The sequence below is a fragment of the Arvicanthis niloticus genome, chromosome 4 (assembly GCF_011762505.2).
Source record: "Arvicanthis niloticus isolate mArvNil1 chromosome 4, mArvNil1.pat.X, whole genome shotgun sequence".
Classification (NCBI taxonomy): Eukaryota; Metazoa; Chordata; class Mammalia; order Rodentia; family Muridae; genus Arvicanthis; species Arvicanthis niloticus.
Window position 1 is genome coordinate 133,748,706 of NC_047661.1, and position 19,940 is coordinate 133,768,645.

The 19,940-nt window shown below is 35.1% G+C and overlaps 1 protein-coding gene across 5 annotated transcripts in view; it reads right to left on the reverse strand.

Moving 5' to 3' along the window:
- The window catches only part of Lrrc7 (leucine rich repeat containing 7), a 435,124-nt gene that overhangs the window by 291,338 nt on the left and 123,846 nt on the right, over positions 1-19,940 (reverse strand). Inside the window, exon 2 of one of the 5 annotated variants that reach the window (XM_076933444.1) lies at positions 6,724-6,799. The exons of the other annotated variants lie outside the window; for them this stretch is intronic. Within the exon in view, the coding sequence (XP_076789559.1) occupies position 6,724 (1 nt within the window). The 5' untranslated portion in view covers positions 6,725-6,799. The remainder of the gene's footprint in view (positions 1-6,723; positions 6,800-19,940) is intronic. 5 annotated transcript variants of the gene reach the window in all.

The window sequence follows — 19,940 nt, forward strand, 5'->3', positions numbered from 1 at the left end:
CACCTTGAGATCAGGAATGGTGATTTCCTCAGAAGTTCTTTTATTGTTAAGAATTGTTTTTGCTATCCTGGGTTTTTTGTTTTTCCATGTGAAATTGAAAATTGCTCTTTCAATGTTTGTGAAAAATTGTGTTAGAATTTTGATGAGATTACATTGATATCATAGGTTGCTTTGGTAGAATTTTTACTATGTTAATCCTACCAATCCATGAGCATGGGAGATCTCCCCATCTTCTGTGGTCTTCTTCAATTTCTTTCTTGAGAGACTTGAAGTTCTTGTCATACAGATCTTTCACTTGTTTGGTTAGAATTACCCCAAAATATTTTACATTTTTATGACTATTGTAAAAGGTGTTGTTTCCTTATTTTTTCTCAGACTATTTATCATTTGTATAAAGGAAGGCTACTGAGGTTTTTTGTTTGTTTGTTTGGTTTTTTTGTTGTTGTTTTTTTAGTTAATTTTATATTCGTCCATTTTTGCTGAAGCTGTTTATCAGCTATAGAAGTTCTCTGGTAGAATTTTGGGGCTGCTTATATATACTATCATATCATCTGCATTAGTGATACCTTGACTTCCTCTTTGCCAATTTGTATCCCTTTGATCTCCTTTTGTTGTTTTATTTCTCTAGCTAGCACTTCAAGTACTATATTGAATAGATATGGGGAGAGAGTGGGCAGCCTTGTCATGTCCCTGATTTTAATGGAATTTCTTCATGTATCTTTCCATTTAATTTGACATTGGCTGTTGGCTTGCTGAATATTGCTTTTATTATGTTTAGGTATGAGCCTTGATATACTGATTCTAATAGAAGAGAAAGTAGGAAAGAGCCTCAAACTCATTAGCACAGGGAGAAATTTTTCTAAACAGAACTCTAATGGTTCAGGTTCTAAGATCAAGAACTGATAAATGGGACTTCATGAAACTGAAAAGCTTCTGTAAGGCAAAAGATACAGTCAAAAGGACAAATTGGCAACCTACAGACTGAAAAATATTTGTCAGATAGTAACATCTCTACCCCTGCTTGCTTTCTAGTTCTGTTTCATTCTTCCATCCTAAGGCTTTGCCAACAAGGTGCATTCTTGCAGGCAACAGCACATGGACACTCCCCCTTTAAAATTATCTTTCTTTTTTCCTTCCTTCCTTCCTTCCTTTCTTCCTTCCTTCCTTCCTTCCTTCTTTCTTTTTTCTTTTTTTCACTGTCCAACCACTGCCCTACTCCAAGCTCCTCCTCCAACAATTCCTCATCTCATTCCTTCTCTCCCATGTCTCCAAGATATTCCCCAAACCCCACCAGACCTCCCCACTCCCTGCGGACTCAAGTCTCTGGAGGCATAGGCATATCTTCTCCCACTGAGGCCAGTCCATGTAGTCCTCTGCTATATATGTGTCTAGGGATGGGGCTCAGACCAGCTCCTCTATGCTGCCTGCTTGTCGGCTCAGTGTTTCAGAGATCTCAGGGGTCCAGGTTAGTTAAGACTGCGGGTCTTCTTATGAAGTTACCCTTCTTTTCAGCTTCTTCCAGCCTCTCTCTAATTCAACTACAGGGTTCCCTGACTTTATTCCAATGTTTGGATGTATGTATCTGAGATTGTCTCAGTCAGGTGCTTGTTGGGCCTCTCAGAGGACAGCTATACTAGGTTCCTGTCTGCAAGCACACCATAGCATCAGTAATGGTGTCAGGCCTTGGAGCTTCCCCTTGAGATGGATTACAAGTTAGGCCTATCACTGAACTGCCTTTCCCTCAGTCTCTTCTCCTTTTTTTTTTTTTTTTTTTTTTTTTTTTTTTTTTTTTTTTTTTTTTTTTTTGCCTCTGCAGTTCTTTTAGACAGTAACAACACTGGGTCAGAATTTTTGAATGTGGGATGGCAACCTCATCCCTCAGTTGATGCCTTGTCTTTCTACTGGAGATGGACCCTTTTCTCCACTGTTGGGCATTACATTTAAGGTTCCTCCCTTTGAGTCCTGAGATTCTTTTACCTCTCAGTAATAAAAATAACATGGTACTGACACACCCAATTTGATATAATGAACACTATTATATATAAAATCACAAGTTGACCATAACACAATAATAGTAGATGACTTCAGTGACCCACTTTTACATATAGACATATGGACAAAACGTCAGCAAAGAAACACCTGAATTTACTATGATTATAGTCAAATAGATTTAACAAACATTCCATTCACACTGCAGAATACACATTCTCAGTAGTTCATGGATCTTTCTCTAAAATATAAACCACATCTTAGGACACAGGGCTGTCATTACCTCATGCATGACAATTGAAATCTGATCACTGTGGAGTAAAATTAAAAATCAACAGCAAGAGAATGTAAACAACACAAACTCATAGAGGTGGAACATGACTGTGTGAGTGATGGATGTGTCATGAAAAAAAACAGTATTTTAAAACTTCTACAATTGTATGAAAACAAAACTACAACATACTGGAACCTGTCTGGCACAATGAAAAGTAGCTCCAAGGAGAAGTTTAAATCTATAAATGCTTGCATTAAAACATCAGAGAAATATCAAATAATTTACTTACTGAAACACAGTAGGACCTTAGAAAAAGAAAATAAGAACAAGCTGATCCTCAGCCAATAGATGGAAAGAATCACTAAACACCAGGAAGACACCAGTGAAATGGAAATAAATAGACTCGATGAAGCCAAGACTCAGTTCATCTAAAAGACAAATGAGATTTGCAAACTGTTGGTCAAACTAACCAGTGTGAAGGATACTCAAGTTAATAAAATGTGAGAGAAAGGAGAAGTGTTACAAGCATAGAGGAAATTCAAAGGATGAGTAGGCTATACTTTGAAAGCCTAAATACCAATAAACTAAAATTTGAAAAACATGGATAATTTTCTAGATAAATCTTACCTAAAAGTAGTCCAAGAGAATATAAATAATTTAAGACTGAGAAGGAGTAGTAAACTTTCTCAACTTACAAAAGCAAAATGTTGATGCTGCTGAATTCTACTGACCTTTAAATAAGAAATAGCAAAATGTTTCTCAAACTATTCCATGGCCAAAAAGAGAAGGCATGTTATCAAACTCAGTTTTAAAGCCAGTATTAGCTTGATATCAAAGCAGATGAGAACACAACAAAAATGTCTCTAATGAATACCGATGCAAAAATTCTTAAAAATGCAAGCAAATCCAATTCCACTATGTATTTGTAAAACAAAAAAAGCAAAATAGAACCCATTCACTATAACAAAGAAGGCCTTATTCTATGAAGTAAGGAGTAATTAAAAAGATAAATCACTATAGCAATGGTTATGTATCATATTATTAGACTTATGTAATCACATGATCATTTCAATAGATGCAGGGAAGTCTATAACAAAATTCAACAGCCCTTTATCGTAATTTACCCAAAGAAACTAGGAACGGAATGAATGTACATTAACATAATAAAATATATGTGTGACCAATAGCTAATATTTTACTAAATAAGGAAAACCTTAAGGTATTATCATTAAAATCAGGAATAAAATAATAGTGTTTATTTTCTTCACAGTTCATCAAAAACAGTGCTTTAATTCTTCACTATAAAAGTGAGCTAAGGAAAAAGAAATGAAAGTGTATAAACAGGAAATTTAAAGGATCAAATTACCCCTGATGCACATAATATGATATTGGGAATGAGGTAGTAAAACCAGCAAACGTTAATACTGATGAACACCTCACAAAGTTATCAGAAACAAATTAACATACACAAATTAGCAGTTATTCTATATAACAATAATCAACACACTGAGAAATGAATAGAGAAATCAATATTATTCACATAGCTTAAAAAAATCTAGAAATAAAGTTTCCTTAACTAATATATTAAATTGAATCAGGATTCAAATTATGGAAAATTTTTGAATATTTAAAAATGATATTCAACAAATATGATATGGATTTAAAACTGAACTTTCCCATGGTAAATCTGAAAAATCTCCCATTGGTCTCTACAGAAGAAGCCAAAGCACAAAGATGCCATATTGGATTCATTGATCATCTCTCTCTCCCTTAATGTTAATTGGCTTAGTTACCCATCTTAGTCATTGATTAATTACAAGGCATGAGCCTTTTTCTGCCAGTCATCCTACCCAAGAACTTTCAGAAGCTTTGAACACCAATGACTTCTATGCTACTTCCTTGGTTTCAGTTTACTCTTATTTTATGGTTCACTTCCTTTAAACAGAATCTGTATGATTGAATCTTGAGCCTCAGAACTGCCCTGGGCAATGTTAACCTTTCCATTTGTAACAAAACTTTTGCCTGGTTAAGTTCTTATGGCTTCAAAAACAATCTCAATCTGGGTAATTCAGCCCATAGGCCTGATTTCAAGCTGTTGTTCTCAGTTTACAGAGTTTAGAGACAGGAGACTTCATCTTGTTAAACACAGTTGCCATGGTAACAGCCTCCATAGGAAATAAGCTGCCCACTTCCCCTTTTAAAATGTTCCAGGTCACAACTTATCCTTCCAAAGTTATTGTGGAATGTGGAATGTGCATGTGCCATCCCCACTAATATTAATTCTTTGAGAATTTTGTAAGTCTATTCTTGTCATCTTAACCTTCCTCCTCAAACTCCTCTAGAGGTACCATTCTTTCCCTTCCTACCCAACTTTGTTTCTTCTCTCTCTCTCTCTCTCTCTCTCTCTCTCTCTCTCTCTCTCTCTCTCTCTCTCTCTCTTTCTCATTTTTTGAACAAGTCAAGTTTATGCTGCCCATGCTTTCTTGATAGGTGGCCTTGCACTGAGTGAGGTAGGTTGAGCATGGTCAACCTAATGGAGATCACAACCTTAAAGAAGACTTACTTTCTCTCTCTCAGCAGCCATCAATTTCAAGGCCTTCAGCTATAGGATGGGACTTCATGCTCAGCTTCCCTCTCCATCCTGGGAGTTGTTTGAACAGATCTTGGGAAGATTATTAAGAGCTAGAGGCTATGAATGACAATAAGGAAATACTGTTTTCCTTGACACAACACAGCACGTGCACATAGGAACACATGCAGCTGTGATTGTATGCCCAGGATGTTTCTTTTGAATTAAACTTCCCTTTTCTGTCACTACCTTTTTAGTTTGGGCTCCTACCATTTACACCTAATTTCTTTCAAATGTTAACTTCTTGGTTGCTAGCCTCATATCCCCAACAGTCCAGTCACATCTGTCACTTACTAGTTTCCCTTTATTTAAAGAGCAATTCTGCTTTAATTTCCTTCATGCCTTCTAAAAATCATGGTCTTCTTTAATTATTTTTTGATATGTACACAAAAACATTTACAAGCATACTTTCACTATCCCTCCTTAAGTATGAAGGTTGCTTAGGTGAACTATATAAAAAGACTGAAATTTGAAGGCATTTCTTCACATCTCTTCAAACTGTAGAGATGCCACCCCATTATAAAAATCTTCAAATGTGTAAGCAAATGCCTTAAAGGCAAATAGTTTACATTATAATTTTTTTTATCTCTACTTAGTTATTGCTAAGTATGTTTCCCCTCAAATAGTATCATCTCAACTATATAAGCATCTGGTAAAATTTATGTATGAGTTTTTATCATCTGTAAGTTTTCATTCATAAAATTTTCATAGGATATTGAAAAGAAAGATATTTCTCTTGAGCTGTATAATCCCTTAGGAATCTATACTGCTAACTAACTCAAATACAAGTTACATATTTTCTATAGTTTCTATTACAGAACTGTCTTATACTACAGGATTTTACCAGAAACATTTTTTTTTTTTTGCACAATCTAAAAATTTCAAATGTGAACACCGTCATTCTTAAATATTTTTGTTGGCACATATGTTACAATGATATTAATACTAAAAAGTACTTAATAACTTATTGCACTTATTTTGAAACTTAAGAACTTATGTACTAATTTTTACCTTGAAATGATAATGTATGTATGTGCATACATGTGTGAAATATTAAGACATACAGTTTGTAATTGCAAGCCTACTTGCAGTAAAATATTTAATGTATATACTTCTAAAATCCTTTGGCCTGAACATTCTATTACATTATAATCTTCAGGATAAATTTGAGGAGAACCAACCTTGACTACTTTAACATGAAATCAACAGATTTTTAAAAAATTCTGTTGTTATTCACTTAATCTTATGTACCTCTTTCTCTCTGTGGATGCCCCTCTTTAATCTATTCATACGAAAACACCATGGTTTTGCCATTGAACCTCTCTTGAAAATGTCAAGCTGTGCTGGTAAGTGCACTGTTACTGCACTCTGCCTGAGTTTTATTTCACAATACCTTGATGTTTTGAAATGCAACCTTCAAAAGTGAAAGCATGATTACAAAAAAATCTTCTCAAATGGTTTATGATAGGAATTAATACATTTGTGCCATGGTTGAATATGTCACCAGAAATTGGGAGATTCATTTACTCTTTCTATGACTGAGTAAGTGTTGAATTGGGAATATAAAAGTTAGGCTTGCGGGAAGACATGGTACTTAATTTCATATTTATGTTAAAAAATAATTTCATTATTACTGACAGAAAATGAGTTTTCAGAAACCCATGATGGCTTTTATTCTTCCTAATTATTTTTTGTGGTGTAGTAGAGCTTAGCACAAATATTACTAAGCATCTCTTTAAAGCTGTAAGAATATTTCGTCACCATAGAGTCAAATCCCCAGAACATGACTGAACCCTGTACACTTAGGCATAGGAAGTATCACAATATCTACTTGCTAGTTACTCCTGTCTCTGAAGACTTCTAGGCTGTGGGCACTTTGACTTGCATTCTTTTCATGTAGCGGGCTCCTTAAAAAAAAAGAAAATTTAAACAATTTTAATTAAATGTACTTACAAATTAATAAATGCATCTAAATGAACACAGTAAGCAAGAACAGAATGTTCACAGGAGTTCCTAGCTGTCAGTTGCTACACTTCCTGTCAGTTTCATTCCCCAAACACCACTCAAACATTTGAGCCATGGCTGTGCAATTTCAATGTGTGACAGAACCTTCACTTTCCAAGTGATATGCCATCCCTGTGAGAAGACTTTGTATACCCTAATACTCCCCTTGCTGCTCTAATGCTGCACTAACAGAATGACAGACACAAAGTGCTCCTTCCTTTGTTTGGCAAATTATAAAAAGATAATTTCTTGAAAAGTTTCATATAGTTTGTTTCCTATAGATCAGAGTAACCTTCAATAATTCCATTTGAATAATATTTTTGTTCTCACTACTATAAACATGGAATCAGTAATTTCTGGTGATCTTCAAAACACTCTGCTTTGAAGTTTGACTTCTACATGTGTTCTACCCATGGCTGGTATGGGAAATATAAAAAAATACTTTAAAAATATTCATTTGAATATTCTATATAAAATCTTTCCATCCATAGCTCATATAAGACAATCTTTAGGAAATTGTTAAGTTATCCAGATTACACACACATACACACACACACACACACACACACACACACACACACAGAAAGTATATATACCACTTACTATATAACAGATCATGATATAGTCCAAGTAGAGTTAGATAGAGCTGGAGAATTTTATAGAATTCAAAACCCTTCTATTCTTACTTTCACTTAGTGTATATTCCAAACATATATTGAAGATGTGGGTGAAGAGATGAAGGAAATATTCAAGATGTGCTTAGATATGCCAACTATATACAGAAGAACTTACATACTAAGGGTTTGTCTCCAGGGAGAACTCTAAGGGATGTTTTGGAAAATTCAAACATAGTGACAGTGTATAAATAGCAATTAAAATGATGAACATTATGTTCATTTAATTGATGCAATTATTTATTTGTTTGAAATGCTCAGTCTTAGATGGAATAAAGTTTAGCAAATGATGTGTTTTGATTCAACACTGATCACATATGCATTGTTAAAGTGAAATACAATGTGTCTGTTACAATTAAACATAAACAATAATAGCAACAAAAGATGAGAAATAAATTAGAGTTGATGTGATTTAACATCTTTATAGACTTGCCATTGTACCAGAGGAAAAAAGATCCAGATTCCCTGTTATGACGTACAAACACTGATTCAGCTGTAGGTTCTCTTTACACAGAAGTAGAGACATGGCCTTTGTTCTACCAAGCAATTTTTCATTTTGCTTAAATTCTCTTGCTCTTCAGATATCTGCAGGCCATATTTCATAATTCACCTCAAAGTTCAGGTCAACGGCTTCCTCTCTTGGGTCTCTTTTGGTTCTCAAGTGTGTGTTACATGGATCCTTTAGTCCTTCAAACTTTCCAGGCCTCTGGTAACAATCTGATTTACATCTCGAGGCTTCAAACAGCTGCTTTCTCTAGACTGTTCTCCCTGACATACACTCAGAGTTCTACTTAAGATCATGCATTGTAGAGTTTAACCACTTCATATATTGTTTAAATATTTATTTAAGGTTGAAGAATTTCTGTTCTCATGAGAACTTCTTATAAAGAGGTGTTAGGCCCAAGAAAGCTTCTCAATATGTTTGTCCTCTAAAAGGGGAGTAGAGACTCAGAGCAGCTTTGTGTGTTTATGAACTATCTTCTCCTGGGGAGAGGGAAGGTTGCTACTGCTGTTTGAATCTAGACTGTTTTTCAAAAGCTATGTGTTAATAGCTTGGTTACCATCCAATAGATCTATTGATAGGTGAAGAAATTTCTTACATGTAGGGTCCAGTTGAATCAAATTAGGCCACTGAGAGTTGAACCTGAAGTAATTCTTGCTCTCTCTTCCCTTTTCCCTTTCTTGACTTCATAAAATGAATAGCTTTGTTTCATCATGCACTTTACCACAAGGTTTGGTCTCACAACAGTCCCCCAGCCAACTGTTCATGAGCTGAAAATTGTGAAAGTACAGCCCAGATAAGCTTTTTTTTTTTTTTTTACAAAGAAGTTGATGATCCCAGATATTTTGTCACAGTAACAGAAGCCAACTGACATTGTTGTGAAGCAAAGTGTCCTGTCAAAAGGCTGTGGATTCTCTTTATAATAAACTTCTCTATTCACTTTCCTTCTTGTAACTTCTGAAAAAATATTGTTATGAAGATGGCGGCTGACCATTGGGCTTGACAAAGGGACGAAGTAGACTTTTCTAGGATCTAGCAAAATTACTGAGTGGTGTGTTCCAGCAAAGGTCTTTGCGTAAAGTTTAATATACACAGCATGTTGTATTTGGAATACTTTTGGGAGGAAGTAAAATGTTTATTTAACATTTAATAATTTCATTTATTCCATGTAACTGAAGACTCTTTCATAACTTTTATACTAGAACTCATGCAGATTTCAAAATTGTCAAATTTTAATGAGCAAGATTTAACTGCAATGAGCAGGAACACAGCTGACGTTACTGGGAGACCATTCTACAATCACTTAAAGACTGTTGATTCAGGTTAGATCTACAAACTAGAAATCAGGAGTCAGTTAAAACATGACAACAATGTTTGAAGTTCACTGTTTTCACTTAATAATATAAGTTGTCAAAATCTAAGCACTCATTGTTGTCTTATTACGACAAATAAAATTGTGTCAAAATACATTATTCTACTACCAAAAAGTGTTATATTTTATTTTTTTGGTTATTTTATTTATTTGAATTTCAAATGTTATCCTTTTTCCCAGTTTCCCTTCTGCAATCCCCCTATCCCATTACCTCTCCTCCTGCTTTTATGACGGTACTCCCCCACCCACCCATCTACTCCTGCTTCACTGATCTAGCATTATTCTATGCTAGGGCATCAAGCCTTCACAGGACCAAGGGCCTCCTCTCTCATGGATGCCAGATAATGCAATCCTGTGCTACATATGGAGCTGGAGCCATGGGTCCTTTCATGTGTACTCTTTGGTTGGAAATTTTAACCAGAATTGCTCCTATCTAAAGGAAGTTTAGGGAAAAAGAATAGAGCAGAGACTGAAGGAAAGGCCATCCAAAGACTGCCTCACCTGGGGATTCATCCCATATGAAGCCACCAAACCTAGATACTATTGCTAGCTGACAGGAGCCTGATGTAGCTGTCTCCTGAGAGGTTATACCAGAGTCTGACCAAATACAGATGAGGATGTTTGCAGCCAACTATCAGACTGAGCATGGGGACCTCAATGGATGAGTTAGGGGAAGAATTGAAGGAGATGAAGGGGTTTACAACCCCATAGGAAGAACAACAATATCAACCAATCAGACGCCCCCAGAGCTCCCAAGAATATGTTTCATTTTTGATAACTTTTTTTTCCTTCTTAGAATCTTTTGTGTACCTCAGGCTGGCCTCTAACAGATAAGAATTCTTCTGCCTGAGTCCCTCATCCTTTCAAGAACTTGGATTACAAACATGAACCCCTGGCTTCTTTCCATTTTTAAGATAAAACTCTGCTTTTACTTATCAATTTTTCTTTGCTATGTTGAAACAAACACAGAGCTGAATTTATAGGAATATGTGTTTGAATCATGTAGAATTTTGAAATCTGGGCAAGCTTGCTTCTGTCTCTACCAGAATTGGATGTTTGTAATGGTTCAGGTAATTAGTGGTACACTGGCATTTTAAAACAAAAAACAGGAACCACAAACAAAAACACCTTTTTGTTATAATAATAGACTCCATAACACCAGCATCAACAGGTCTCTTCCTCCAAATAAAATATAAAACGCTCTAAGGTGTGTAAGTGAGTGGAAATTTCTAGTGCTCTTCCAGTCCTGTTGGTGCAGGGTATACTTGGCTGAATGTCTGAGCATTTCAAAGACTTCTTGGGAGAGCATATATGAGGATATATTGTTTAAAAACATTTCAAAAGGCTTCTTGCTTTGAGCTATATTTCCTTTTGTGGCAATTCTAGTTTTTTACTTGTTAGTTAACATTCTAGTTATCAAACCGTGTCCCTGGATACAGTGGTCATATGTAGAACATGCTGGTGAAGAAGCATGTGTACAGCAGTGTTTGGATACAGTCCTCTGGATGTCCCTTCCAGTCAGCACTTGCCTGTAGTTTGAACTGTGCCTCTGACAAACTACTCAAAAGTAGAAAGCACATGTTAAAAATCCTCTGGGCACAAGTTCCTACTTAGCACATGATTTCCCAGGGGCAAAGCCTTGTTCAGTTACACTTTTAGTCAGAGTGTCTGTTCTGACTGCCGTATTTAACATGCATCACTGAAGGCTTTAGTGTGAGTCTAGGGAAATAGGCCAGACCTGGATGCCAAGCCCTACAACCTGCCACTTATTAACGCTATACTTAAATAGGATTCTTTATTGCAAATGTCAATATGATTCTTCATTGCAAATAGTGAAGCTATCATTAAAATCATCCTTTGAAATCCGTAAGGTAGAGTGGGTCTGCCTGACAATTGGAAGCTTAAGACTGAGGACCCAAATGATGCTTAAGTGAAAAGTCCTGAGAACTTGAAATGTCAAGCATGCTCTGAAACAAGTATTGATTTGTCTGAAAGCTTTAAGTTAGTGTCACGCTCAATGCTTTCTTGGGGTTTCTGTGACATGATTACTAATCATCATTGATTATTTAATGCCAATAATATCCTCAGAGCTAATGAAGTACAAACACTGCATAGCAAAGAAATCCAATGAGCATCTTACCCAGTGAGTGTTATGGCGAAGGACATTTTAAGGATGAATTACAGGTGCAAGGGAAATTTGAAAGATTCATTGTCTGCTCATCATTTTATGTAAATTATACCTTGTCCATCCTCAACAAGGAAAAAACCAACTACATTTTAAAGGTTACCAGTGTATTCATAAAACTCATTATAACTGATACAACACATTTGTTCGAACCAGAGTAGGGGATTTTCCCATGAAATCAAGTATTTTAACATTGAACCTGAAAAATATGCATGGAGCAAACCAATGTGGTAAAGGATCTGTCTATAGAGATAGGAAACAATTCACAATTTGAGACTAGGGTCTTTGGGGCCTAGTTTATGGTGTAATATTAGCACACCCCAAAAAGGCTTTGTCAAGAGATAGATAGAAAACATTTAAATATAATCTGAGACATAGTTTGACAGAGTACTGCCTTCGTACTATTTAATCCCAGAAGAGGGGCACTGGCCACATGCCAGGAGGCATGGAGGGCATTTCATTGATAAGTAAGTCATGGTTTGAATGCTCCTAGACCAAGCTATTTGAAGAAATTGTTTTAGAAAGCCATAACTAGACTACTGGGATTTTGGTAGTTGAAGTCATAGAGACACAGGGTGGCAGAAAGAACAAACAGACTAGAGCTATAACCTAGAATGGATAGGAAATATCTTGGTCTAAGTGTCAGGAAGGACAAGAAGTTGTTTCATTTAGACATCACCCCAAGTGGGTACAAATGGTCCTGTTTATGTTAGTTTCCCCAGAAGGAAGTGTTGACTGAGACCAATTTTGAACAATAAATAGTTCATTTGGGTGAGACTCTTAGAAAACACAAATATAAGAGTAAAAAACAAAACAAGCAAGGAAAAGAAGCAGGAATAGGTGGATGAAATTTTCTACTCAAGATGCTGAGGTTATGTTTTGAGGACACTGTGGCTATCCTTGGTTTAGGTGCAGGGTGGAAGCAGTCCTTAACAGGCGTAGAATCTTTGCCATTTTTTCTTATTGCTAACAATTCCTTTTAAAAGTCTTTTTTTTTTTAAACCAGAATTCACATGAGTGTTTGTTTCTTTCCTTTGGAGATGTTTTCCCCTCAAAATTGTTCATGATGTATTTGCTCCTTTTTGTTCAATGCTTCTAATTTTGCTGTCAGATTGAGTGTAACATGTTTGAGAACTGACTTGTTTGTCTGATAACGTCTCCTACAAAGAGGAAAGCTGTTGTTTGTCAAATCGATGCATGGATGAGACTCCCAGACAGGAGGTAGTTAGATTTTCAGCAATAGGTGGAAAGATAAAGTCCTGTTTTTGGTTACAGGATTCCAGTTCATGAGGATCTCATATAAAATCTTGTACCTTCCACCCTACTGTGATAGTGACCTCATGCCGCTTTTCTATTTCGTGCCTCAGAAAGCTCAATTATTTCCTATTTCCTTCAGCATTAAATCCAAACTTTTCAGCCTGAATTTCAAATCCTTCCATAATCTGGGCAGTTGGATTATTCTTGCATCTTTATGAAAAATTACTGAACAAACAAATTATAGGACAAATGAAATGCTGGCAAAAGCTGTATGAAATAATGACTTGCAGGTTGCTTATTGTTAACAATTAGTTTAATAGTAGGAAACAGCATGATCTAGTCACTCCAAATACAAATATCAAAAGTCTGTGTGAGGGTAAATGGGATTTCTTGAGCAACAGGAGTTGCTATGAACACTAAAAACTGCTGCAGTGTATTTCAGAAGACAAAAGCCAGAGGCATACAAAGTGCCATAGACAGGGCATGGCAGGACTTGAAGACACCACACAGATGTAGAAGCAAAATGGCACTACTAAGGGTAAAACAGGAGCAAAGAATAGGAAAATGCAATACTGTTCATGTTGCTCAGGGTACAGGGATGATTTCATTTGAGGGATCTCATTGTAACTTCAAGATAGAGTCATTAGCTTGATCACATAACTTGAGAAAAGCAAAAAAAGATGATGATGATGATAACAACAGCAATAATAACAATAATGATGATGATTTAGTATTAGGCCATGCAACAAAATGGTGGACACAGAAGATCTTACCCTGAGTCCTGAATGGCCGAATCACCCAAGAATTTAGTCAGGATGTGACCATTTTTGAGAGATAACAGGATAACAGTGTGCAGTACCTATTGATGTTAAGTGGATCTGTAAGTAGAGTGCTAGCATAGAGTGCTACACAAAACTCTAGGTCATGTACCACTATGTAAAACAGTCATTGCAGCTAATCCTTTTAGTTCTAACACCAGTGTAGTAGAGGGAAGAGGATCAAAAGTGCAAAGTCATGCTCAAATATATAGTGAGTTCAAGGCCAGCCTGAGCTATAGGAGACCCTTTTCAAAAAAAATTATTTGATACATTTGTTTATGCTATCTTCCTCTCCCTGAGAGGAAGATATAGGCAAAATAAACTTTGGTGAGACATCAAGGTGTTAGGCCTTTGTCCAACTTTACCCAGTGGTAAAGTTGTATACAGATTATAAAAATTGACTTCCAGATTCTGGAAAAGTTTGCAAATTAACAACTGAAATTATAAAAAAAATACATTCCAGTAATAACTTGTAGTTTTAGTATAAGGGAATATAAAATTGCTATTAAATGTGTTAACAACATTAAAGAAATTTGACCTACTGTGACAAGAGGAAACATAATTCCAATGAAGTGAGAAATAAATTACTCTATTATGATTTTAATTGTGATACATAGGAGAATTATATTCTGAGGATTAGTAATGGTTCATAATGTTTAAGAGAACTTGGGCTTTCTATGCCTACATATATATAACTGATTAGATATGGGAGTAATTTCAGTCCTTGGGAGGTTTGTTTACTACACTAGGGCTGAGAATGCACAATAAATCAATAAAAGTAAGTATATTATAGTTATGAATAAATGAAATACTTTAAAATGGAACAAAATCTATAAATAAGCCTTAAAGCAATTATATAGCCTTGACAGATTTATAAACACAATATTTTTCATGTTTAATTTTAAGAAAATACTTTAAAAACTAAGTTTAATTTAAAAAATTTAAACTTTTATAAAATAAAAATTTCCATTAGCCTTGAGATTTTTTTCCCAAGGCACAAAAGCCATTCTAGAACATGAGAAATGAAGAGCAAAGGTCATGGTCACATAATGACATATTTTACATTTTATAGATGCAGAAATGAAGATTCATGCTGCCAGAACCAAAATCAAGAAAAATTTAATCAATTTTGTAATTCTATAATTCACCAATGGCCTTTCAAATGCCTCCTAAAGTATATTAGTTCTCTTTGGACTTTAAAAGTCAATATATGTTTACTTACAAAGTTTTACAGGCGAGAGGGACAGACTATGGCTCCTGTGGTCTTAAAGAGAATGAAGCAATAGGCTCATATATTTGAATGCTTAGTACTAAGCAGAACTGTTTAGAAAAGATTAAGGGGAGTAGCCTTCTAAAGGGAGGTATGTCTTTGAAGGGAAACATTTTTCTACTTTTGGATAAGGGTGTAATCTCTCAGCTACTGCTTCAGTGATATGTCTGCCTACCTGCTGCCATGTTCCTCATCAAGATGGTGATGACCTCTAATCCTCTGGAACTGTAAGCCCCAATAAAGTCTTTATTCTCTAAGTTGTCTAGGTCATGGTGTCTTCACAACAATAACAAAGTAATTCAGACAACAGCTGTGATTCAAGAAGTCAGGAGGCTAAGGCAGAAGAAGCACTGGTTCAAAGCCATCCAAACTACATAGTAAAACTGTCTCCAGAATACAGACATGTCTTCTAAATAATCAAGTCTAATTTTCAAACCATAGGATGGCTCATAAGACTCTAGGAAAGAAGAAAGCTTAGACGTCTAAGAAAGTTTCAAGACACATCAGCTCCCATCACCAAGATTAGGTAAACAATAAACAATTATTAGCAGAGGAGACTCTTGGGTGGATCGGCCTACAAGTTGTGCAGGGAGCTCCAGAAATCTAGCTATCATGAGTCATCACCCATGGAGGGGTGGGGTTTTTCAAATGCAGCCTCTTGTAAGTAGCCTTTCAATCATGTCCTACAGCCAGCTTATTGGGTCAAAGCTAGAGTTGGTTGGGGTTTTATTCTGTGATCTTTATGGTTCCTTGACTGAAGTGAATTTCTTCATATTCCCCAAGATAAAGTCATATAACTCAGATCTTGCTAAAGTAGAAGAAAATTAGTCATTGGTTAATGTCTCATTTGAAAGCTCTTTCCTTTTCAACTTAATATATTTTTTTCTTAAGAAGAGACATTGCATATATAAAATGCTAATTTGAAAACCTTTACACATGCAGTAAGTGATTAGTAATTAAGTAAACAAATGTTTACTTAAGCATTTATTATTTTATTATCTTTTCCCATCATCCTTCAGGAGAGAACTTGAAACATAATTAAAGATCAATAATTAGTATTGATCTTTAATTGATATAAACTAGTATTTGATAAAGAAAATATAATCATGAAAAGTAAAAGGGAAAATAAATTACTGTATTTAAGACCAGAAGGCTTGCTATGACTAAATATAGAATAAAAATGAAAGACATTCAATGAGGGAACATAAAACACAAACATCTCTGTTTTAAGGGAGCACATCAATTTAAGAAAGCAAAGGTGTTTGACCTGTTTATTTAGGCATTTTATAACTTAGAGCATGTCTAAACAAGATCACTGACCAGTTTTTTGAAGAAAGAAATGAAAAACTACTTACATTAAATAATAAGGAATATGACTAAGATGAATGTATGATTATCACTTATTCACCACTATGTTTCATCTACAGATCATCTATTAATAATCTTTACTTGCTTATTATCTATAAAATATTACATATTTATACATATCAATTACCTATTTATCATCTATTCATGTATTAATACATTATCTAAGTATCAATGTTTCTATGTATCTATGATTATATATTCCATTGGAAAATTCTTATAAATAAAATATTTCAATTGGTCTTAGAGTAGACAGGTGGACTTTTGGCTAGTGATAAGTTAAAGAAATCTTGTATTCCGCTAGTCTTGAACACACACACAGAAAACCTGCCTGTCTTTTTAGTTCTCATAATCTCATCATTTGGAATAAAAATACCAGTGAAAGTTAAAATTTCCCAGACATTATAGTAAATAAGTTCCTGAAAACCTAAAAATTAACATAATATACTAAATAAGTTTTACAACAAAGATTAATTTTTCTTTGTCTTAAAACATAAGATAATTACTAAAAATGATGTATCTTTAATCTTTTATAAAAATAATTCTAGAAGAGACTTATTTCTGTAAGAATGTTCAATGAACCAGGAAGAGATTAAAAAAATAAATTTCATCAAGCAATTAAAATATGAACTACAGGCAGCTATATTAGCAAACTGGGAAACAGGCTCATCATGGACTGTTTAATGAGAGAGAGGATGATATGCAGCATGGAAATATACATTATGTCTATTTAATAAACACAGCTATTGATCCTGGAGGGAGCAACAAACACATCTGGGTGATGGCAACTCACACACCTGCTCACCCCTTCCTGACTGCTATTGATTCCTTTGTAAACATAGAAAGCCATTACAACTACTTAATGCATCTTATCCATTGCCAGAGATGCTCTGTATTTCATATCCCATCGGTCAGATGAGCAATAAATTCCAGCATCACAATTATATACTCATCAAAAATCACTTCCTGTGTTCATATATTTGTTTTTAGCTCCCTTTGCCACACTCATTTTGTAGCAACCTTTAGTACACATGTATCTCCTAAAGGTCAGTAAGACCTACACGGAGAATCTACTCTTTAGACGTAAGACTTAAAGAAATTGAGTGTGTGTGTGTATGTGTATGTGAATTTATGTATGAATGTATATATGTATATATATGTATGTATATATGTTTGTATGTATGGTGCTAGCTAGTTTTACATTGGCTTGATACTAGCGAGAGTATTAGTGATTGATGTAGGAGTGTCGAACCCATTGTGGGTGGTGCCATCTCTGGGCTGGTGGTCCTGGGTTCTATAAGAAACCAAGTTGAGCAAGCCTTGATGAGCAAGCCAGTAAGAAGTACCCCTTCCTGTCCTCTGGATCAGCTTCTGCCTCCATATTCCTGCCCTGACTTCCCTCAGTGATGGACTATTACCTAGAAGTATAAATAAAATAAATTCTGTTCCTGCCAAGTTACTTTTGGTCATGGTGTTTCCTCAAGCAATAGTAACCCTAACTAAGATACATATGAACGACACTAAATGGATTTGGCCAGTTATATATGTTTGTGTGCACATACATGTAATAACAATTAAAGAAGAGTTCAATACTTGAGAGGAAGTAGGGGTATGGGAGGAGTTACATGGACAGACAGCGAGTGGAACTGATGTAGATGAATATATATATATATATATCTCAGAAATCCAAATCAAAACATAAAATTACCCTTAAGAAAAAATTAGTTTCAATGATCTCTTTTTTCCTTGCTACTTTTAAAATTCAGTTCATAACAAGTTTACTTAAAAGGTTTTTTTTTGAGTAAAAACATATTTAAAAATGATAAAGGCTTATAAAAAGCTTTAGGCTAACTGTATGGCCAACATATTCCATGCTAGAGGTTCCCTGGAAGTGGCATCCAGCAAAAGCATTGTGGTGACAGAATACCAGCCAGAGTGCAGCTGAGTGTAGAGTTTTCTCATTTGCTCTGCATTGATGGCAGCAAAAGGCAGCAGTAAGGACCGATGTGCTTTGTGACATGATCTGTGTCATTCCACACCTGACGGACACATAGTGTAACAAATGCTATAAGTGAATACCCCATGACCTCTAACTACATATAGAGAGGTGACACTGTATAATCTTTATATACCCAAGTGAATGGCTCAAAAAGTCACTTATATTTTTGTTTTTTTAACTTAATAAGGAAGCATTTGTCTGTGCTTTGTGCTACAGATGCCCAGAGTTGCACAAAATAAAACAAAGTGACTGGATTTTGGACACATTATGTAAAATGTAGTTGAACCATGACTTAAAATTATCAATGCAAAGATTTTATGAGTTTTATTTGTATGGAAACAACATTAATTCAAACAATTAAAATATTAGAATGCATTCTTTCTCTTAGCTTGTATGATACCATAGGTATCATTTGAATCATTTAACATAAGCATCCATTGTATACTATCTTGAAATGAATTATTTGCAAAGTTCTTAAAGTCATCCACTCTCATTAAATAGTAACGTTTAATTTAATAATGCTAGAAATTTCCAAATATACCAGACATCATTTCTTGTTTTCCAAGACTTTTAATTCACAGGAACACTTACATATTCTAGAATATGTAACAGCCTGGTGGTGGTTAAGGTTAGATTGTTAATGGATCCATCAGAAACCACCAAGAGACATGAATTCATAAATACATAAATGGCTTAAAATGCCATCAATTTAATAATTTGCCTTTTTATTTCATGTGGAAGATAAGAGAACAAAAATGGAAGTACATATTTTTCTAAGTGAAGACGTCTTGTTACTCATTAATTAATTTATTCTGTGAACAGCTATTTGCAAGCCCCTTCACATCCAACCCTATTCCCAATACTGTTGGTATTTATTGAAGCTATAAAGGCACCATCCCTACTACCTCAGAGCTAAGAGTTAGCACTTATCATTTTCTTAGGAGGTTTTCTGCCCAAGGCTGTGTTGCACTTACACATTTCAGGAAGCTGATGCACTTAACACACAGCAGTTTCCCAAATTATAATCTTAGTTTCTTACACGCAAAATTTGACCTGACAATTCAGAGAAGAATTTCTTTGAAACCTGATAGTTATCTTTTATCCATCATTTTAAACCACAAGGACAATCTTTTCTATTTCAATTTAGAAAATATTCCCAAGTGAATGCAGAACATTTGCTTTTACAGCTATAGATGTAGCCGGTAGAAGTCCAGGAACCTCAGAGGATGACAGAGACAAACCACAGGGTATAGACAATGATCAGCTTTAAGCTGTAGGAGAAAATTCTCTGGAACTGTATGAAATTCTGAAATGGGAAGGTGGTGATTTCAGATCTTTGGAGATGAATAAGAGAAATGGTGCCATTCAAAAGGGAGTGAACATAAACTGACTTCCTAGACTTTTCCAGATTATTGTGACATCTGTGTCTGTTTGTTTTCCTCCATCTGGTCTGGAGTAAAGTGGCCAGATGTGTTATTAAGATCTGACAATAGTTTTTTTCTGAAGTCTTGCTTTGTTCTTATAGGAAGCTGTGAAGCCAAACTCACACAGGGAGATACTTCCCAGCCTTGAATTTTCTGCTCACTGCTGTGGGGTGAAGGA